Source organism: Xyrauchen texanus, chromosome 2 (genome assembly GCF_025860055.1).
Source record: "Xyrauchen texanus isolate HMW12.3.18 chromosome 2, RBS_HiC_50CHRs, whole genome shotgun sequence".
In the NCBI taxonomy this organism is placed as follows: domain Eukaryota; kingdom Metazoa; phylum Chordata; class Actinopteri; order Cypriniformes; family Catostomidae; genus Xyrauchen; species Xyrauchen texanus.
In genome coordinates, this window is record NC_068277.1 from 28,431,762 (window position 1) to 28,455,678 (window position 23,917).

Sequence of the window (23,917 nt, forward strand, 5' to 3'; positions counted from 1 at the left end):
CTGATGGGGGTTTAAAATCTGTTGCTGAGGGAGTGAAAGTACATTTGTCATCTTTCTCTCTTCTGACTTCCTTAATCCACCACTCTGTATTTTTCTACTCTTTTGAAATAATTTTATGTAAGTAATATAATAAGTAATAGACATAATAAAAAAAATGTTTGCTGTTGGAGCAAATGGGAATGCAAAACGAATAATTTGTCAATAGAGCAAACGTCTGTTTTTCGGAAGTAAAACTTTTTCCACAGACAAATTGATTTTCAATGATAACTTATAAACATTTAAAGACAGACCTTCCATGAGCTCTGAGGTTGCTCATCAATGGTAAATGCTTCTGTTGAAGCCAACAGTCTGCATTATTTCAACTTGATTGTTTAAAAATCATGTCTGATTGCGAAATGCATGGTAAACAACTAAATCATCAGCAGAGAAAGATCCACCAATCAGAGAACTGCAGCCAACCAAGCCCTGGAAACGTGGCACAGAGTGACCGCCCACTTCCATGATACACTACGAATAACATAATCGAGTCGGTGTCTCTTCACCCTTAAACTACATATCTATTTGTACATATTGGAATAATTTTACAATAAACTTAAAATATATTGTTTATATAATCAACAACAATTTGCCCCGAAATTCAAATAGTTTTGTACCTCAAAACAAAGTTTGTAATGCTGTGATTTACCTTGGAGTTGGTTGGTTTGGTTCATGCCTTACAACTCATTTATGAATGATTTTATGAAAAGCCTATGGGAAAAATACTTCCAGAACCAAAGGGCTGAAAAAGTAGATAGAGAATTTTACCACACTTTTGAATTCTAAACCCAGAAATGTGAAACGTGATAGTTCACCCAAATATGTAATCATTTACTCACTCTCAAGTTGTTCCAAGCCTGTGTGACTTACTTTCTTCTGTAGAACAAAAAAGGAGATGTTATGTATTATGTTATTTTCAGTTACCATTCACTTTCATTGCATCTTTTTTACATACATTGAAAATAAATGCTGACTGAGGCTAACAATATACATAAAATCTCCTTTTGTATTCCACAGAAGTAAGAAAGACATGCAGGTTTGGAGCAACATGGAGGTGAGTATCTGATGACAGAATTTTCTTTTTTGGGTGAACAATCCCTTTAAAGTACGAGATACACAGCTTTCTCAGAACTCTCATTGGAGTCCCGCACAGCAATGATGCATAAACGGGCTAATCCCTGGCTCATCCAGAGCTGGTGCTCATCACACTGGTCACTATTTCAAACGAAGAGGATGAGGAAAGCGGGTGTGATTCTTCCATTTGTCTGATAGGAAAATTACCTCAGTCGATCCTGTGAACGCCACTTTGTCTATGCCCATGTGTGATGCGATCGCGGCTCCCACAGTTGGCCCATAGCCTGGCAAAATATTGACGACTCCTGGTGGAAACCCAGCCTGTCAAAACAGTGTGAGAGGAAAAAGCTTTAGATGAGAGTTGAGCCAAGAACACCACAGGCCGTGGAGGGGGAATCCAGACCCACCCCAACCTCCCTACTGGCCCTGTGGAAGACAGGATGAACAGAATATCAAAAGGAGGAGAAGAAAGTAGGCCTCTTAATCCCAGAGAAAGGGAGAGGCAGAACAACAAGGGTTTGAGTGCAGTGGAGATCAACTGAGAAAGAAAGAATAAAAAAAAGAAAGAAAGATGATCTGTCACAGTATGCCTCATTTGAATGACTGTGTGTTATGATGTTTGTGTTGTATCACTTTGTGTTGATCATTTTACTATTGTATTATGAAATTGATGTGGTCAGAATACATTGTTGAAAGTGGTATATTCGATTGTTACCTTAATGGGTTCATTCACCCCGAAATTAAAATTCTGTCATTTACTCAGCACCTTCATATGGTTCCAACCTGTGTGACTTTATTTATTTGTGAAGCACACCAAAAAAGATGTCAGGCAGAATGTTAGCCTCAGACCCCATTCGCTTTTATTTATTTAAGTGAATAACATTTCCTTCTGTGTTCCACAAAAGAGAAAAAGTCTTAACAACATGACAGTGAGGTAATGATGACAGAATGTTATTTTTTGGGTGAACTATCCCTTTAAGGAGCTATAGTTTAGTTTTATTGGTTAATGTATTCAGGTTGATTCAGTGGTGTTAAATAATATTTTTGACTTGAATAAAACCTGTTCATTTAAAAGTTTCCACCTGAAACACATTTTTTTCAGTATAGAATATCCTAGGTATGTTTTTGCAGATGTGGCCTAATGTTATTATGTTTTGTCTCTTTGATCCTCATTCATTTTTTACCTCTTTAATCAGAGCACCAATATAGAGGCAGGTGAGAGGGGTCTGCTCAGCAGGTTTCATGACAATGGTGTTTCCGCAGCACAGTGCTGGCCCTAGTTTCCATGCTGTCATCACCAGCGGGAAGTTCCACTGTACAGACACAGGTCAGGAATTTACTGTGGGAGCTCGTTCACATGTCCCCATATCTTTATTTCTTGGGAACGTAACTCATCCACTAATGAATTCAGACTCCTGCACTGCACACTCATTTACTTATTCCCAAACATGAGAGTCTTCTGTATCACTTCAGCACAACAACTACATTCCTGTCATTTTCCTCTACAATGGTCAATGACATGCTAAAGGCCTTTGGTGTGTACCGTTTAAACCAGGTCAATTCTCATGTTTCTCATCTTACACAGAGGTCTGTAATGGTGATCATAGATTCCTTAACTACCAAATTCAATTTACAATCTCTTCTTTATGCAAGCTCCTAAATTATTTGGCTTAATTTTGGAGTTCTTTAAGTTCAGTTTAATTCATGTTGCATTAATTGCACACTTTAGAATACATTGCAAAAGCAATGCAGATAAATAAATACATGTTAAACATAGAAGATTAATGAATAATAAGAAAGATAAATAACAAAATAAGGACACTCTTCCTATTTTTTATTTATCTTTAATATCTTTTAATTTATGTTATTTTAATTATACTTATTTTAAATAAGAAATCAAAGACAAATTATCTCTCCCTTGTTTCTACTGATGTCATTCAACTGCTTCTCACGCCCATTCATCCCCGCCTTTCACTCTCTATTTCTATGTCCATTTCATTTTCTTTTCCTACTTCTGTAAATAATCTGGGTAAAAACTCACAGGAATGATCTGTCCACACACTCCAATGGGCTCATGCTTTGTGAGGGTGAAATATTCTCCATCTGTGTGATAGAAAGAACAAAAGGGACCAGAATGTTACAGTAGAGTGTGGTCAAATGAAACATTTGAACTGTTGCTGTTTTATACATAGCATTTACCAAATAAATAATTGACTGATGAAGTTACTCAGTAGCAAAATGTCCTCACATAACACAAAAAAGAATCCAGGTAAAATAAATGAATTCTACACTGTAAAATGTCCGTAATTTTAACAGTAAAAGGATGTAAAAATGCTACAATTAAAACAAAAAACGTAAATTGCTTAACGAGTAGTTACCGCAATATATACGTTAATAATATATTTAAAAAGACTGTAGTTTTACAGTATGTAAAATGTTGTAACAATTAATCTTTTTAGATGTAAAAAGCATGATTTTCCTATATAATTAACGGTAAATATTTATATTAAGTTTAACAAGAGAGGACATGCACTTTTTATGGTAAATTATTGTTAAAATTACGGTAAAAACAGAAATCGGTAGTTCCCAGATTTCCCTGCATGACCCATCACATATCATTATATTTTATGGGAATAGTAGTTACTTCTTATTTTTAATATCACTTATCTACCTCTGGGGGTTCATGGTTATATTTGATGTAGTTTAGTTAATGTTTATTGCATTATTTTAATTTCACATGTGTTACCCTGATTGTGTTTAGGGTTTGTGTGTGTTTGTCGGAGCACTGTATCAACATATTTATTGGTCATTGCTCTTGGAAAGGCCACTACTGATGAAATTCATGTCATCATGTGCCCTTTTGTAATTACTACAGTGATTAACAATACATTATAAAGTGAAAAGAGTTAGAGGAGTTCGACATAATATTGCTGTCTACCACCCTCTCTTATTTTAGGGCTTCATGGAAAAGAGTGCAATCACTCCATCCCTTGCCGTGGAAATATGTAGTTGGCGTAAAGCATCTGGACGAGAGGCACACCGATGATTCATCTCACTTGGTGGGCAGATAAGAGAATGCCAAAAATACACATTCTGTTTGTTTGTGCTGTAATTCTATTACGGATTAGATTGGAAATGAAATAAAGCAAATCACTGCGAGTTCCCGCTATGCAAGTTTGGTTTAGCAACACAACAAAGGCCCAGTGCTGAGCTCAAGCGCTGACAGGGGGATTTACAGTTCTTTACCCCTCCATTCTTCATTTTTGCCGTGTAAATCGTATCATAACAACATGCAGCGGCATGGGTGCTTATTTGTGTAAGATGAGAGAGGAAAAAAGAGAGAAAGAGAAAGAGAGTATAAGGGAGCTCTTATCAAATTTAAGAGAGTTTATAGTGTATAATATATGATTTAGTATGTATAGAAGGTATGACTGAGTGAGACAGTATGGGATGAGAGTAAAAGAAACCCTGTAAAGCCTAATTTATACATACTGGGTAAACAGGCTTCTTGTTCAACCTATCTAGGTTATTTTCATAACATTACAAATGGATAACTTTGAAGCCCATCTGAAGTTGTTCAAAAGTACACTTTTCTATGATGCAAACTTCACAAAGACAACACGGCCATGACCAGTCTTGGATGTAATACAGTTACAAAGTAATTAGTTGCTGTAATCTAATTACTTTAGTTAAAAAAAAGGAGTGCAAATCATTACACTTTAAATTCTTGCAATCAGATTACAGTTACTGACTTTCAATTAATTAAATTACTTTGAAGTACATAAGGGTTATGCTTATTTCTAATATATAATTTATGTAGAATACATGAATTATGGCCCCCGTAACGAGTCATTGTAAAGGAGAAATGTGAGGTACTGAGTGTGTGACTTGTGTGTAACAATGAACAAGTAAGAAATATAGACATTGTTTTAAATTTGTTGAGCAGAAGTAACTTAAAAGTAAAGTCATTAGTTAAGTAATTTGACGACAATTTTTAACTTACCCAAAACTGGCCACGACAAACGCGTGGAGAAATCAGTCAGGAAACTTTCGTATGTACAAAGAGCTTTACAAAGATGCAAAAAACCTGCATTATAGTGACACCACATGTAGCATAAACACAGGCTTCGTTCGTCTAGGGTGGTTTAGTTCATTCAGGAGATAAAAGTTTGGTTTCATCCATTTCATAAATTAAAGAAAACATAAAGAAAATGTGCAATATGAGATTTGGGAGATCTTGTAGAGTGCAGGCCAGTATAAGCTAAAAGAGTGAGACAATCAGAGAGTGATGGTGAGAGACAGTGTTGGAATGCACAATAATTACATGGACGCCCGACAGCAGACACCTCTCTCTCTTCTGCACCAATTCTCTCTTTCCTCCAGCCTATGTGGCCCATGTGACAGGGGGGGCCCTGTAGGACGGCTCCACAATCTCCCCCCGCACACACACACATACTTGCACACTAATGGCTGCACCGTGACATCAGAGTTGCAAGTCTGCTGCTGTCCCGTAGTCTCCAGGCTCCCTGCTGCGTTCCTTTCAAACAACTAAATTAGCACCCCCCCCCTCCTCCCAATGCCCCATAGTGCCCCCCCTCAGCCCCATAGCTGTCACTGTGCTCCACCGATGGCAGCGCTCCACAGGAGGGCGGCCATTAGCACTCAGATTTATAACTGTTATGGGACCTCATCTGTTTACCCTCAATGCACCTCCATAACCCCACAGCTTCTTCGGCAGGCCTCAGAGAAAACACAGCTCTACCCCTGTTCCAGCATCTCGCCGTATCTGTTATCTCTCTGTTCAAGGCCAAACTTAAGCTGGCCAAACAAGCATGTGTAGTTACTAAACTTTCTATGCTGGGCATTCACCTAAGGGTCTATCTTGCTTTCACATAGAGATTTGTTTTGACATTCAAGCATCAAGTGCAGTATATGAATTATAGATATCAAAATTCAGTTTTCACTAGTTAAAATACAAATTCTTGATATCAGGAATAGAATTACTACTAGTGAAAATGCTCATTTTTAGAATCTGAAATTAAATTTGCACTAGTAAAAATTTTATGCATTGCTGATGTTTAAAATTGGAGAAATTATTTATAGATATCTGTAATTGCGTACTGAATAAGTGTGAATGACATATCATTGTGAAAATATACTAGTGAAAATACAGTTCCAGATATAAAAAATTATGGATTTTTTTTTATATTGATATCAAGAATGTGTATTTCTGCCAATAATGACATCCATCCATCCATCCATCGTCAACCGCTTATCCTGTGTACAGGGTCGCAGGGGGCTGGAGCCTATCTCAGCTAACATTGGGCGAAAGGCGGGGGACACCCTGGACAGGTCGCCAGTCCATCGCAGGGCCACACATAGACAGACATACACTCACACTCACCTCCACATCCACATCCAATTTTTTTGGAGACACCAATTAACCTAGCCTGCATGTCTTTTGGATGGTGGGAGGAAGCCGGAGTACCCGGAGAGAACCCACGCAGACACAGGGAGAACATGCAAACTCCACACAGAAAGGCCAGGGCAACCAGGGTTTGAACCCACGACCTTCTTGCTGTGAGGCGACAGTGCTAACCGCTGCACCACATAATGACATCATATTTTAAATTAATAATAACTTTTTTTTACTAGAACAAATATAATTACAGATATATAAAAAATAGCACTTTAATATGAATGTGGATGTGTGAAGAAAAATAGTGGTAATTCCATGCCTGATATCAAAACAGCATTTTAACTAGTGAAAACTGAACTGTCTATAATTCATAAATATCTCAAATGAATATCCTACACATGATTAAAAGTTCATTCGACCAAGTCCATCTTATCCTCTGTACTGGCCAAAGATCTTGTTCTGCATCACTGTGCCACCAGCTTGCTGTTTTAATAACGATTATTTATTATATAGATATCTAATCAGTAGTCATATTTTTTCTGTGTTAATATAAGTGACATGCATTATGTCTTTTTTTATTTATACCGTACTGTCAATAACAAACGATGGGGGTTTATAACAGGATGAAAGTTAGCTTACCAGTCGGAATCGTGGAACCGTGGATCTTGTCTGCCCATCCAGCAAAATATCGCAGAGTCTTAATGGTTCCCTGAAGGTCCACAAAGAAGGTGGGAAGAAAAGGTTTCCCGCTGTCCAGAGACTCCAGGGTCTGGGAGGACAGAGGACAGATGAGAGAGCGTGGGTGTGTGATGAAAAATTGCTCATTGGGATTAAACCTGACACCCCCCAATGCTGCATTTAGACTAAGCATATCTAAAGCACACACTTTACCTCTGCTCCCCTAGGAAACATGATACTCATATAACTATCACCAGAGACCTGGCTTTGTTATCTTTGTGTCAGCCAGTCATGATTTGTAATCGGTGTGGGAATAGATTGATATAAAGAATGATCATAACCACATGGACATCACATTTCTCTTTCAAAGCAATTCGCTCTGACACTTGTTCAGATCTGGATGGAGAAAATATGTTATTTCAGTCCATTTAAGACAGAGTTTAAACTGCAACATGAAAGAAATTAATTTGAAATGGCCACGGCCTGCTCAGGAGATCCGCACACACAGATACGAACACAGCACTTTTGTTTTTAAAACTGTCTCTTCAGACACATATCCGTGAGTGGGAAGTAAAAGCAGATGTCCTTGGAAGAAAGAGATAGAAGCTTATCATAGCACAGCACAATACCTCTCTTTTACATTTCACTCATAAATTAAGTGGTCGTTAGCACCCAAAGGTCATACGTCCCAACCCAGTGTTGCCATCGTCATGGGTTTCAGACATTTTCAGAACAAATCAAAATTGTTAGGAAAAAAGTCCATCAGCCCCTGCCATGAAGCTTTAATTAGCCAGAGCCAGACAGACAGACTCACTCATTAGACACTTGCTTATTGTTGTGAGCGTCTTTGTCTCTCTAGATGGCTTTGTCCTTTTAAATCTTATTCTCACTCACCCAAAACTGGTACTGACTAGAATGAAACTTGATTTAAGTCTGAGGGCCACTAGTTCGTGAGTGAAGGTGACAGGGCTGGACTGGGAAGAGAAATCGGCATGGGATTTTACATAGCAACATGGGGGGAGGCGGTGTTGAGGCCAAGGTTGATGAGTGGGGGGGGGGGGTTGCTCTGTCCTTTTCTGCATATCGAAGCACCATTTTGTGGTCTGTTCTACATAACTCGTCGGCTCATTTTAGCTTATCGTGGCCGATTCGGCCCATTTCGCGGTCGACCCTCTGGCCCACTCAGTTCCGATGGCCAGTCTACACCTGTTTGTCGGGGTACACTGACCTAAGTGCGTCGGCCCAATGGAAAAATGGCCGGTATGCAAGATTACCAGTCCAGCCCTGGAAGGTGATAGTTATGGGGGAATCAAGACGGAAAGATGCCAAGAAGGGAGCATGGGCCAGGTACTTTGGTTGTAGTCCAGCCACTGCAGAATTTATGGAATTGAATATCAGATCAACTATGTATCAAAAAGTTAAAAATACAAATAAAAGAGATGCAGCGTTTTTAAAGAGCTGAATGCAGTTACTTCCACAGTTACAGCTGCCGTGTATATTTTTATGTTTTTTTTCCTATAAATACCATGCATAAAATAGAAACTATTGAAAATAGGCTTCCTGAGAAATAAATAATCTCTGCGACAGCCCTTGGCTCTGTAAATAACAAATCAGAAAACTTGTAATGTATCTCTGCCAATGGCTTGAGTTTGAAGCGGGACTAAACGATTGTCCAAACTATAGCAAATGGGGTAGTGTTTGGTTAAAAAGCTTGAACACAGTCATTTGCTATGATCAGAATAGCATACTATCAAACTATCATACTACTCTTACTATTTGTAAAGAAATATATATATTTTATATTTTAAGATTTCTAGGTTTTTCATGATTAATATTAGATTTTAAGAAATACAAATAGTTTCTTAATGTTTATATATTGCACAATATACTAATATAAATCATAAAATATTATATATTTTGAAGGCAGATTTTTTTACAGAAATGTTAAAATGGGTTCTTAGGACAAAAGTATTTTTCATGAAAGTCGGTTCAGGGCATTTTTTCAAATTTTTATTGTGACAGGTTGTCACTTGTCTTTTAAATGTCATACATGTATACCGTTTGTTAATTGCATTATTTATTTTGTAACCTTTTCCATTTTGTGCTTCTTAATTGTATCCCTTTTAACATTTAGTTTAAAAACCTATAATAGGATGTTTAATGCAGGAATTAATTGAAAGAGCAGCATTCATTTTGTTTTGATAGTTGTAATGGTGGGAAAACATTTCCCTGTCACCCCCCAATGTAAACATGAAACCTACACCACTGGTTTAGTGACATTCCAACTTGCCTCATATAGTGTGATAATATGTCCCACTCTGATGTGTATATATATATAACATGCATACATAGTCTATATTATCCATGCCACATTATAAAAATACATAAAAATGTATTCCTTCCATTAGCTTCTTGCTGATCTATGGTGAAAAGAGCATTGGATGGTTACACCACAGAGGAATACTCACAGCAAGGTAGGCTCTGTCTCTTTCCACCAAATCAGCCAGTTTGAACAACAGCTTCCCACGTTCAGATGCATCCATCCTCCTCCATACTGAACCCAGAGAGAAGGCCGAACGTGCTGCCTGTACAGCTTTCTCCACATCAGCCTTAAAGAAACAGAAAAAGAGGGAATGAACAGAGGTGGAGAAACAAGAAGAGAAGGGAGAGCTCTTGATGATATAACCTTATCCTGTAAACAGGTGTTTGTCCACCTCTGGGACAGATGAAATCCATCTATTCCGGATGAGACTCAATGACTTCCCCAGTTGCACGTTCACTTTTACGGTTTTCCACACTCTCTAACTGATTCACTGAGGAACTACGGCCTCTAGCTTGCTTAACCATATTAGACTAAACTGCAGCCATCCCCCTACAACCCACTCCAAATTTGGACGCTCATTCATGCTGATTGAAGGCTGAAAGTGAGAAGCACAATAGCTGTGCTGGACGACTAAATGTCGTCCAGCAGAGCAATTGTGCCAAACCTGTTTCTGGCAGTGGTTTGATCGTATACCAATACACATTCATTTGCAGCATGCTAAGAAAGCACACACACCTTATCTGCCTCCTGTACATCACAGATCTTCTCCCCTGTAGCTGGGTTGTATGTGGGAAAGACCTTACCGCTCACAGAATCATGCCATTCGTTATTAACAAAAATCTGTGAAGAGAGAAGAGAAAGACACTGTTTAGCTTTCACAATTTTTTAAGAAAAAAGGCAAGAGTCTGTCAAAAATTATAACCACAGTTACTTTAAATTAACGTAACACAACTAAACAACTGAAAGTGGGAGAAATCAGCATTTTAATGCAAAAAGTGTACAAAAACATTATGTCTTTAGACTCATATGAGTAGTTGCAGTGAGTTTGTTTAACTTCATGGTGATACACAGATATAGGAGTGTCTTTCTCCCCTTGCGTGTTTAATGGTTGTGGTGTGAGAGGAATCTCTGTGAACTGTGTTCTACTGCAGGGCTGCCCAATATCACGCTCCTGGGAGTGATCCAGCAACCAGACAGAAAGAGGTGGGGTAAATGGGAAAGGAGAGATAAATCCCTATCAGACATACACACACACACACACACACACAGACAGACATAAGTGCATATGGACAAGCACACACTCACACAAACACTGAGATACACACAGACACACGTTTCACAACATCACTGCTCGTTTACGAGATCATAAAACACGTGCCGCACTCTGGCTCTGGTGATGTGTTAAAAGAAGTGGTCCGTAAAATAACCGCCTCAGATTCCAAAAGATGGATTTTTCAAGCTCAATAAAAAAGAAAGAAAAAATACTTCATTATTCACACAAATATGGTTTTCAAAGGACACAAAGTGTATATGTTGCAGTGAGCAGAGCCAAACAAGGTGTTCATCGAGCATTATTTCAATATTTACATGAGACTTATGGAACATTAACTCTTTCCCCGCCAGCGTTTTTAAAAAAAAGTTGCCAGCCACCGCCAGGGTTTTTGACGATTTTCGCTAAACTTTAATGGCCCGCAGAATATTTTCTTCCATGAATATATGAAGATGCTATATATCAAAATAAAGATCTGGGCCTCTGCTTTTAGGCAAAAAAAAAAAAACGATTTTATTTTATCTTCATTTGTTCTTTTTTATTGCGACTTGAACAGAGGTAGGTTTTGTCAAAAAACAACATTTCAGACAAAAAGCTGAGAAAAAGGCATGTTTATGTCTGATATTTTGAGCTTCTCATACTCCACTTCTTCATGTTTGAGACGATCACAGTCTGTTTCTTTGATCAAAGAGTTGCGTACTCTTTCAAAACATGCGCAGGGGTCTTCCTTACCGTATAACACCTAAAACATGGAAACCCGGAAATTTCCGTGTTTGGCGGGGAAGCGTTTTTTCATAAAACACGGAAAATTCCGTGTTTGGCGGGGAAAGAGTTAAAAGAGACAAAAAGAGAAAAAAAATACATCTGTCAATGTTAATTACCTTTGTGTTGTTCTGTTGGGCAACAGTATCTGTTATACCATTCCCTTTTAATGTATTAAAAAAAGATGCAATTAAAATGAATGGTGACTGAAACTGTCAGGCTCCAACATTCTACATGACATAGGACAAACATTTGTGCCCATACTGGTTTAGAACATCAGGAGGGTGAGTAAATGGATGAGTTTAAATTTTTTTGAGTGAACTATCCCTTTAACAGATGCTGCTTATATATGCCAATGGACATGTTTAGTTCTTGCAAACTCTTAATTTCAACAAAACTCTGACAGATCAGGTGTTATTCAAACATCAGCTGGCTCTGAGTTGTACATGCACACTTGTTCTCTTCCTGTCGTTTGTGTATAGAAGACGAGGTTCAGTTCAAAGAAAGCTTAACGCAGGGTTCAAGTGTGCCATTGCCCTGGGCCTCCGCAAACTCTCCAACATGTTTACCAATGTAAACTTACAGGCTTAAGTAGAATTTAATTGGCTGTAAACCGCGAGGACTGTTTACTTTAGGACAGGTACAAAATGGCAGTTGATTTGGAGCCCTGTTTGCGGCCTCAATAGCCCCCTCTTTTTCTCTGTTTCTCCCCTAAAATTGGCATGAATAAATCACTCCTGGACATGGTGTAAGTATCAGTCTGAACCATACTGATTCCTCTACTATACATTTACATCAGCCTCCCTTCTCTCTCTTCTAATTCTTCCTTTCCTCTTCCACTCCCTCTTTGCTTACAGGCCTTTTGCATTAAGAGGGCCACCTTTAATCTGACTCTCATTTGGATCACTTCATCAAAGTGTCAGTGGCCTCGTCAAGCAGAGGGCCCATTACAAAAACAGAAAGCCCCGTAGAGGAGCGAATTAGTTTTCAAATTTATAGAGGCCACTGTAGAGGAATGCCTTAAATCAGAGGCAGACTGTGACAGGCCAGTGGGCTGGGGAAGAATGCAATCGGTGGTCAGCTTTATGCTCTTCGTAACCCCACACTTACAGCACACCGGAATGGAAGAGAGGGGAATTCTGGATGAGCTGCGGACTGGGCCACCATCTAAATCACGACTAGACAAGGACGACCATTAGAGGCCATTTGGCCCAGTCTTCCTTGAGCTCTGGGGGCTCTCGGACTTTTGTCTCTTTCCATTGATAAAGTTGATAAAGAATGACAGGGCAGCGCTGTAAATCAACTCTCAAGGTTTCTTTGTACTTTGGCTTTGATTAAAGAAAAGGGATAAGAACACAAGTGCAAAAGTGCAAAAATTCATATTGATCACCGTTTCTTTGTGGTGCCCCTGCTGGAGGCTTCAGTGTGGCCAAATTGAAAAGGTTTGTTTCGGGCAGAGTGGTAAAAAGAGCTTGAAAACTAAAAGAAAAGAACAACTTCAGTTAGTATGAAAACTGACTGCCTAGCTATGACAACTAGATTTTGTTTATAACAGCAGGGGGGTAGAAAGTTTATTATTTTTTAAACAAAACAGACTCTTAGTGTAGTATGCAAACAGAAAGAGAATGCCTCTGCAGTGAATGAGCTGGCAACGGCCCACAAATACATCGACTACAGGTTGTTACGAAAGTGGACAGAGCAAGGATAGGTTAGGGTTTTATGTGCAGGCCACAGCACAAGACAGCTGCAAACATTTAGAATCACCTCATGTTTTTTATTCGAGCTGTCAGTCTCTCTTGGTGCTGACTGCGCTCGTCTGCAAAGCTAATTAGATGGTGAGATATGCAGCGCCTATCGTAAACACATTGTGGAAGAGGGACCCACAGCGCATGATGACAGCATCACTATACTTCTACTTATTGCTGAGATGTTTATCAGCAGCATTACTTCACAGAGGAAAGGAGATTATCAACCAAAAAAGCAGGAGGATTACTTTGTTCCTCTAGAAATGCTTGAGCTAGATGGGCCTTTTTTGGGCTGACTTGAAGGACTCTAGCAGTTGTACAATGCTGATCCATTTCTCATTTGCACCAGCGAGCTCTCTGGAGGCTTTGCGCAACTGCAGGAGGAAGCGGAGCGGGAGCGGGGATGGAGGATGCCAGAGCTCACTCTACAGCCAGTGAAACATCTGTTTGGCCGCCAGCACCTTCTAATGGCTAAGACACATGAGAAAAATATAATGGCAAACATTTTTTGGCCATTGTGAAAATTATTCGTTTTTATATTTGCGTGTTCTTTATCTGTGTTTTAACAGGATAGGCCATAATTCCACAGCCAGACGGATTGTAATAGGGCACCTGTCTTGGTCTCGGTCTGCACAGGAAGTTTCATATCTTTTCCAAAGCAGTTCACGTTCATTCTGACAGTGGACACACTTTAGAGAAATATTCAGGGTTCAATAGAATAAGGTTGATTACCACAAAAATAAATTTTGTCTTGGCCCTCTTTTGTTTTTGTTTTTTTAAAGGCAAAAAAAATTGTTACAGTGAAGCTCTTACAATGGATGTGAATGGGGCCAATCTGTAAACGTTAAAATACTCACTGTTTCAAAAGTATAGCCACAAGACCTAAACAATATGCATGTTAACATGATTTTAGTGTAATAAAATTGCTTACGAACCTTTTGTGTGTAAAGTTACATCCAATTTTACATCTTTGTTGCCATGATGACATAAAACAACTTTAAAAATTATGATTTAAACAACTTTACATGAGTTTTAACCGAAGAAGTAATATAAGTGCTTTTATAAAATTATAAGCTTCACATTTCTGCCTTTAAACCCTCCAAAAATTGGCCCCATTCACTTCCATTGTAAGTGCCTCACTGTAACCTCAATATTTTCTTTTTTAAAGAAAAGGAGGGACGAGTCGAAATTATTTTTTGTGGTAATCAACATCATGCCACAAATGCTGTTGATTGAGCTTAACTTGTATTGAACCTGGAATTTACCTTTAACATGTTGATAATTGCAAGTGTTATAGGAGAAGAGGGAGCTTAAGACATCTTTTCCACAATCCTTGCAATTACCACAGCAGAGATGTGAAATCTATCAACATAAAACTAACCAGTCTCCATTTGTCTGTCCAAGTATACCTAACAAAATGGGTACTTGAATATTTGAAGGATGAACATCAGCTGAGCGAGTGTTGAATAGGCCTACATGCCATGCATCACCTCTGTTTTTCGAAACAACACATGCTCCAAAACGCAGAGCAATGCCGAGTACAATTGTGGTCTGATTAACGTGTATAACATGCATGCTGGACAAATCTGAGCTACAATCGCATTATTTAGGTCTACTAGTCTGACTTTGCAAAAGTCTAACAGGTGCGATTTCATGCATTTTCATGACATTTTAAAAAGACGTATTTTTTACTCGAACTTTTAAAGTGCATGTAAACTTACTGAATGACACCCAGAGACATAATAATAAAAGTTTGTGAGATTTTTATCTGCGTACTGTGCAAAACAATTAGAAGTAATGAGCATGATATGGGTAATCATATGGAGACAAATAGTGCTTTTTGTCCCTGAGCAGAGAGAAAAACACTGAAAAGGCCAAAGATAATAAATGATTGATATGTGAAGAATAGAGAAAGTGAGGGAGGGGGAAAATTATAAGTCAAAGCAAAAGAGGGTGAGAGAGAGGAGTCCTCACTGTGCTGCTTACTATAAATCAAGACTCAGTGTATGCTCTACTTTGGGTGCTGTTTGATGTGCAGAAATGGTGGGTTTTGAAGTGAAAAACTCCAGAGGTATGGGACAGGCTCTCGTAAGCCAGGGCCACTGACCCTAACAGTGAGACAGGGCCATATATTACACCCCGCTGGACAGCTTCTAGAGCAGAAACCCCCCAACTCCCATCTGTACTATCTCATGCACTGACAGATTGATGGGGCCTACCTCATTCACTCATGCTGTCTCCTAGATTAGATACAAAAGTCCCCACTTCAGCTCACACTACTGTCCTGGCTGGACGTGTAAGCCCCTAAAATATAAAGACATGTCTAACAAATGGCTATCAAATGTCTCTTTCCCAATGAAGTTCTCAGTATAAGACACACGCTCCCTACCCTATTTGTTTTAAAATCACCCCACAAATATAAAATCATAAATATTTAACCACATTCATGCAAAGATCACTTAAATATGCATACATGTGGATTGTCTTTCAAATACAGGGCCTATTTACTGCAAGGCAGGCAGTAAATAAAACTGATAATGTTGAGGTAATAAATTAATATGGATTTAACTGAATATCTTTGAGACATACATGTATCATTGATTGAAAACAACATTTAATCAAAATCTGTAATTATCAGTTGCAGCGAACGGCACAAGGGAAAGTGAGAGATTAATAGCCTGTCTCCTGTTTCCTTGCTTATTCCAGGTTTAAGTCTCAAAAGTCTACTTCACTTATGTGTTATAACTGAGTGGTGTGAGCACATCATCACCCTGCCTGCTGGAATCCAACACCTCTCTTTCAAAAAGACTCCTGGGTCCCAATCAATTACACTAATACACACACACACCTATCAACAAAACATTTTCCTTTTCTCTCTTCCATCTTGGAAGAAAACAAAAAAGAAGAAAAAACATCAATAACCAGCCATCACTGGAGACAAATTTATGGCTTCCTTAGAGCCATTATCAGCCCAGTGGGCCAGCAGACAGAGAGAGACCTCCTTCAGCAGACTAGCTCTCCCGTGACCAGTCAAACACATGCTCTTTATACACACTCTACCCTCTCAAGCAGCCGTATGTTAGAGAAACTGTAAGCCTATAAATTGTATTGTGCTCTTAACTCAGGTGTCTGTAATTACACACTAAACAAAATTACTTTGACAAAATTCAGCAAATGATAAGTGGAAGCTCAATCGTAAAAGTTCAATGGCAGGGCAGAGGGAAGATAAGTCCCATATCGCTGTGTTTTATCTTAAATCCGTAACACAAACATGCACACACTGGTACAGGTGTAGTGACTGTCACATAATGAGTTCAAACGGGAGTGTATATCGGTAATGTGTAAAGCTTACTGGAGAGGACAAAGGCCGTGTGTTAGCAATCATAACTCTTTTTACTGTCATTTCACTGTACACGGAACGATCAAACTAACAATCTAGGTCATTCACATGTAGTGTGTGCAAAAAAAATAAATACAAATACAATGCAGTAAAATATACACCCACTGAGCACTTTATTAGGAACACTATGGGCCTAATAAAGTGCCCAACGTGGAACCTCATGTTTCGACGTGTTGTGCATTCTGAGATGCTATTCTGCTCACTACAATTGTAGTGGTTATCCAAGTTACTGCAGCCTTTCTATCAGCTCAAACCAGTCTAGCCATTCTCCGTTGAACTCTCTCATCAACGAGGCGTTTCCGTCTGCAGAACTGCCGCTCACTGGATGTTTTTAGATTTGGTGCCATTCTGATGGTTGATGTGAATATTAACTGAAGCTCCTGACTTTTATATGCCTGATTTTATACATTGCATTGCTCACACATGATTGGCTGAATCACTACACTAGATGAATAAGGTGTACAAGTGTTCCTAATAAAGTGCTCAGTGAATGTATATCCATGTGATATGATACCATCCAACAGAGTATTTCAATTATACTGAGTTAGATACAAAATGAAATGTTGAAGAGGGCTTATATTATGATAAAAGAATGCATTCTTGAACAAGACTTGGTTACTGGTTATATGATCTGTGTATCATCACAATTATGTTATAACTTTTCCTTTCCCTGCTTGAAATGAATTGTGCTACTATGAACGCCAAAACTGAATAGGAGGCATGAAGAAGGTTACTCAGTAATTACATAAGTGGTTGTCAGCGATAGAAGAATGAGATTATGCCCATTAATGTTATTTCCATAACTCAGAGCCTCTGGCATTTAGCTCTGCTCATTAACAGCAGAGAAAGTACGATTTAAGAGGTCTCCAAGGAGTCCAACAAAAATTGCTTAACCTAGACTTACACAAATAATAAAAAACTTGGCCCGCATTGACTTCATTTGAAAGAAAAGTATCGATTGGGCATATCTGAACTGTTACATCAGGGCCTGTACTGTGCTGCACCAGGCACACAAAATCAAAATAGCATGGTGGTGGGGGCGAGGGGGTAGAGCAAGAGTGAGAAGGAGAAGTGAAGGGAGTTCACATAACTAATGCCCAAAGTGGACCCCCCCCCCCCCCCCAACACACACGCACATACACATACTCATACAACTAGCACATATTGGATAATTCAAATTCCTCTGAATACATCCTTCTCACACTCCCATCTGCTTTTGAAAGAAGTTATGAGGTAAGAGGAAGAGAAAGAGCAGGAGATGCAGGGTGTGTAGGCCACTTGAGTCTCCAGCTCTTGCTCTGAGTGAACTTCGCTCTCATTACCACCGTGATTATTGCCCTGTACTGCTCTTTGCCGGCTTTATCCTCTCATCTCACAGTAATAAAATAACTTTCAAAGCTGGTAGAATTTAAGGTGAGCTAACCAAGAAAACAAAGATTGTAAGAGATTGTCTCTCATTTTATGGGACAAATCAACATTTCTTGGTTATTTTAAAAGAGGACAATAAGTGATGACAACATTGAAATCACATACAATGGTCCTGTTGGTTAATGTTTCCTGAAAAGCCACAAATCAGTGATGTGCTGACGTCTTTTGTAATTTCTCCTCTTATCATTATTGGAAGCTTGTTATACCGCTGCCATTTTCAAGAGTGATCCAAATATCTGTTGCACTCAGTCCATAAAGAATTATTAAACACATTTGGATTGGATCCCAGAGAATGTGCATTTGATACAGGCGGCCTTGAACTTCTGCAAATATTGTCATGGAGTTTTTGCACAAGTTGTTGTTGAAGTGAATGTTTTTAACATACTGGTAACAGTATGGTTTAATACAGTTCATGAACTACAGCATTTATTAATCTTTGTCTATGTTAGTTAATAAAAATACAAATGTTAATTGTTAGTGCATGTTAGTTCATTAACGTTAACATATACATCTTTTGATTTTAAAAACACATTACCATATGTTTAAATTAACATTAGCAAGATGAATAAATGCTGTAAAAGTGTTGTTAATGTTAACTATGTTGTTAGCAAATGTTAACAAATGGAACCTTATTGTAAAGTGTTACCAACATACGAAGTCCAAAATATGAATCAGAACATAAAGAAATAATAATGACGGCGTTCCAGCGACAAAGACTCACAACTAAAATGTTGAACTAAAAACGAGTTTGAGAGAGGCGCACTAAACTCCTACAACAAATAATAGACTAATAAGAAGGTCTTAAATAATGACAACCTGTTAAAGCCCAAACTACACTATTACCAGATTAACAGAGCGAAAAGTATACTTTTAAATATTAACGGACACTCGACAAAATGTCATGATCGAGAAGTTTCATGAGCGATGCACTTCTGTTCAAGATAATAAGCATATCTGGACACCAGATCTTGGATAGGACACGCATAAGTTCAGTATCATCTGTTGCCTGTATTAGGTTAGAATAACATTTGTATTGCTGATATTGCACAATTAGACTCCGTACCTAAACAAAGACTAGGCGATAGCCAAAACTACAAAAGTGAAACAACACAAGACACGCATGACCAAATAGCCTGTCTCGATACAGATACGCAACTAATTCAGTCATTATGTAGATAATTTTTTTACATCAGTACTGGTACATTTGGTTTAAACTGATCAAATATGTTGTTAATGATTGCTGCAAGAACGTTTCAAGTTTTGCTAGCGCGCGCAGTCATAAGAAATGAATGTGTAATCGAAGTTTGCATTTCCCGTTATGAGCAGTTTCAGAACTTCTTTATAGTGATTTGAAGTAGTCTCACAAACCTTGGTGTACTTGATCTCAGGATTGGGTACCGGTGAGGGCATCAGATGAAGAGATGCCATGAGCGCAGCCGGGTCGCTCTTCACCTCTCCTGGCAGCTCAACTTTACTGGAGGTCATTGCGTCTCTTGAAGAATTGAGGGGTTTTTCTGCTGATTTGTGATTTCAACTTTGGAATCCTTCCTGTGTTTATAACCAGGTGTCAGCCCTGGTCCATTTTTATTGGGCAGAGAATAGGGCCGTCCTCCTAATATAATTAAAACGTAGCATTTACATAAACTCCTCTCTCCTTCTCTCTCTGACCAAACTGAGAGGGGAAATAACACCCACTCTCCAGACAACATCACTTTTCATCTGAGTTTCATAAGAACTTTTGTGTGTAGAATAAAAAGTAATTTTCTGTTCATTAAAAACACTTTGATCATATTTAGTATGACTTTATCAATTAATAACGCACGTTGCACGTGTATTACGTGTTAATTTAGCTACAGGGAGAATTACAGGTGTGAATTAGATTGTTAATTTACTGTTTTAGGCAAATTAGTTAAACCAAGTTATCCACAAACGTTAAAATACTCACTGTTTTAGAAGTATAGCCACAAGACGTAAACAACATGCGTGATAACATAATTTTAGTGTCATAAAATCTTTACTAACCTTTTCTGTGTAAAGTTATAGCCAATTTTACAACTTTCTTGCCATGACGACGTAATATCAACAAACCCTGTAAAAAGACGGATTGAAAAAACTTTACAGTTCAAATAATATATGAGTTTTAACACAAGAATTCCTGTAAGTGCTTTTATAAAAATGTTAAGTTTCACATTTCCGCCTTAAACCCTCAAAAAATGTCCCCATTCACTTCCATTGTAAGTTTATTTTTTGCTTTTCTTTTTTTTTTTTTTTTTTAAAGGAGGGATTAGTCGAAATTCATGTTTTGTGGTAATCAACATTATGCCACAAATGCTGTCGATTGAGCTTAACCTGTATTGAACCCGGAACATTCCTTTACAGAAAGTTTTTGTATTGGAAATGTTTCATGTAAGCAAATCGGAGTTATGAAACACCCTCTGGTGATGTATATTCGAGGCATTATCGGATTGAATTGTAGCTACACTAGACCACCCAATATATTTTCAAACTATCAATAAAATATGTATTTTGCAAACAGATTTGACTACAGTAGTCTACTATATTAAAATAAAGGTTAACCTGTGCTTCTTTCCATTGGGGTTCTCAAACTGTCACACGAACGTTAAAGTTTTCTTTGGCAAAGCCCGTTTGCCTCTCACAGATTCTCTTGACATATATCACCCGTCAGGATGTTATTCAACTACATCAAGCGGCCACAGGTTATTTCCTCGTCTTCCCTCCTGGAGCGCCAGGACTCAGTTAGCATTTACCTCAGAATATCCAATAAACATTAAAGACATCTATAAGGGCTTTTAACACTCTGAAAGAGTTTGCAGTTTTAAAGGATTATCCAACACAGACATTCACACTTCCACTGTGTAACTGGTGGATAAGGAAGCTCTGTAAAACGCCGGATTACAGGAGAAACATCGATGAACATGTTGTAGATAAATAAAACAAATAATCGCCTTAACACTTCCACTTTTAACCGGAGAAATCTCCGAAGAGGATCAATCTTGGAAGTTAGTGGAGTGCTAATATCACAAATGATCTCTCTTCAGGTGAAAGGATCACAAACTCGAGTAAATCTCAGTGCGTTAAAATGATTGATCAGTTTTTCAATTGTCTTTGAACAACTTGTTTTGTTTCGTCATAGTCCCTATACTGTCATCTAGCATACTGTAAAAATATATACACATTTTTTTTAATAAAGTTGGTCACGAGGCAAAAATATTTAATTGGCCTTAGTAAATTTAAGAACGCATTTAATAGGCCTGTGCTTTATATCGTTTGGTGCACTTAACAAAACTTATATAAAATCCCAATAGGCTACTTCAGAACGTTATAGGTGGTGTAATCCACACGTATCGACTAAAGACTTTACTTACACATTTAAAAATAATCATCTTTGGCCTTCCTGCACGATAGCAGTTATCATGTGTGACATGTGAAGGGGCTGAGGAGCTGTTAAAGTGATGAAGAGGACGGGTGTTATAATTTGTTAGAACCCATTGGGGTGCTTTTTCTCCACCTCCCCCAGACAGTGTCTGCCTCACATCAAAGACGACACCCCAGAACAAGTGACAGAGATTAATGCAAGCAAAACATTACCACTACTATCCCATCGCTTCTTCTGTTCTCAGTCTTGGGATGGTACCGCCGACCTTTGTCCCTGTTTGATTTTTACCTTTCCAGAGAGCTCTCCCTGGTGGAAAAATGCATGAAGTACTGCCATTCATTATTTTATGACTACTGTCATGTATTCAAGTGAGCAGAGCTTTCCATTTGAGAAGTCTTGGGGATACAATTATTCTGTAAATAGGCCTACTCATTTCATTTCACTACGGAGAGTGCTTTATTTAGGCTACATTGGGTATTTTGCTTTTATGACAGCCTACATCCTCTTTTCTCTTTTGTTAGGTTAGAATAAACAGTTGTTTTGTTTCTTAATCTTTAACCTAAATGTCCCTTTGCATAGATACTTTTTTTCTTCAAATTAGACAACAAACATAGGACGTGTGATATGTTTTATTTGCATTTGTATGTTTCGTGGTGTGTTAATTGACACAGACCATCTTCTCATTTATTACAGAAACAAGTTATAAACTTATATAAACAGTATTCAATTTACAATCAGTTGGTAGAAATCCCGGTCCTGTTTAGAAATACTAGTAAACCATATTTACCAATTGATTTGTTGATTATTTTGTAGGTAGTACTTAAGGCTCTTAGGGGTCAAAAGGGGGTTACATTTATTTATTTAATTGAGCATGACATTTTCCCTCTAAAACTGGGGTAAAGGACTACATGGCATTTTGTGAATTGTTTTAGCCTATTACATAATTCAAATTATAGCACAATATATTGTACTGTATTACATTGTTATTGCATGTTATATTGTGAACAGTACAATGGGACTAAAGGGACACCTTAAGGAAAATTTCCTCTTTTCTGATTACAAAGTGTATCAAGATTGAGAAAAAAGTATTTTTTATGAATATTGATAAAGAAACATCATTTGTGTGAAATAAATAATAACAGATGTTGTTTAAATTTATTCAAATTCATAAAAATAAAAAAGGTGGTGAGGGAGCTTTTTACCCCACACTTGGAGTAAAAAACCCCAGGTGGGTTAAAGTAATATCGTGTAAATACAGTGAGGAAAATAAGTATTTGAACACCCTGCTATTTTGCAAGTTCTCCCACTTAGAAATCATGGAGGGGTCTGAAATTGTCATCGTAGGTGCATGTCCACTGTGAGAGACATAATCTAAAAAAAAAATCCAGAAATCACTATGTATGATTTTTTTAACTATTTATTTGTATGATACAGCTGCAAATAAGTATTTGAACACCTGAGAAAATCAATGTTAATATTTGGTACAGTAGCCTTTGTTTGCAATTACAGAGGTCAAACGTTTCCTGTAGTTTTTCACCAGGTTTGCACACACTGCAGGAGGGATTTTGGCCCACTCCTCCACACAGATCTTCTCTAGATCAGTCAGGTTTCTGGGCTGTCGCTGAGAAACACGGAGTTTGAGCTCCCTCCAAAGATTCTCTAATGGGTATAGGTCTGGAGACTGGCTAGGCCACGCCAGAACCTTGATATGCTTCTTACAGAGCCACTCCTTGGTTATCCTGGCTGTGTGCTTCGGGTCATTGTCATGTTGGAAGACCCAGCCTCGACCCATCTTCAATGCTCTAACTGAGGGAAGGAGGTTGTTCCCCAAAATCTCGCAATACATGGCCCCGGTCATCCTCTCCTTAATACAGTGCAGTCGCCCTGTCCCATGTGCAGAAAAACACCCCCAAAGCATGATGCTACCACCCCCATGCTTCACAGTAGGGATGGTGTTCTTGGGATGGTACTCATCATTCTTCTTCCTCCAAACACGGTTAGTGGAATTATGACCAGAAAGTTCTATTTTGGTCTCATCTGACCACATGACTTTCTCCCATGACTCCTCTGGATCATCCAAATGGTCATTGGCAAACTTAAGACGGGCCTTGACATGTGCTGGTTTAAGCAGGGGAACCTTCCGTGCCATGCATGATTTCAAACCATGACGTCTTAGTGTATTACCAACAGTAACCTTGGAAACGGTGGTCCCAGCTCTTTTCAGGTCATTGACCAGCTCCTCCCCTGTAGTTCTGGGCTGATTTCTCACCTTTCTTAGGATCATTGAGACCACACGAGGTGAGATCTTGCATGGAGCCCCAGACAGAGGGAGATTGACAGTCATGTTTAGCTTTTTCCATTTTCTAATGATTGCTCCAACAGTGG

At 38.4% G+C, this 23,917-nt stretch overlaps 1 protein-coding gene across 1 annotated transcript in view; it reads right to left on the reverse strand.

Moving 5' to 3' along the window:
• aldh1a2 (aldehyde dehydrogenase 1 family, member A2) overlaps positions 1–19,761 on the reverse strand; it is a 32,174-nt gene extending 12,413 nt beyond the window's left edge. Inside the window, exons 1-7 of the mRNA XM_052153605.1 lie at positions 19,504–19,761; positions 10,266–10,370; positions 9,676–9,816; positions 7,169–7,298; positions 3,152–3,213; positions 2,295–2,423; positions 1,318–1,431 (exon numbers count right to left, since the gene is read on the reverse strand). Of these exons, the coding sequence (XP_052009565.1) occupies positions 1,318–1,431; positions 2,295–2,423; positions 3,152–3,213; positions 7,169–7,298; positions 9,676–9,816; positions 10,266–10,370; positions 19,504–19,620 (798 nt within the window). The 5' untranslated portion in view covers positions 19,621–19,761. The remainder of the gene's footprint in view (positions 1–1,317; positions 1,432–2,294; positions 2,424–3,151; positions 3,214–7,168; positions 7,299–9,675; positions 9,817–10,265; positions 10,371–19,503) is intronic.
• Positions 19,762–23,917: the final 4,156 nt, after the last annotated feature.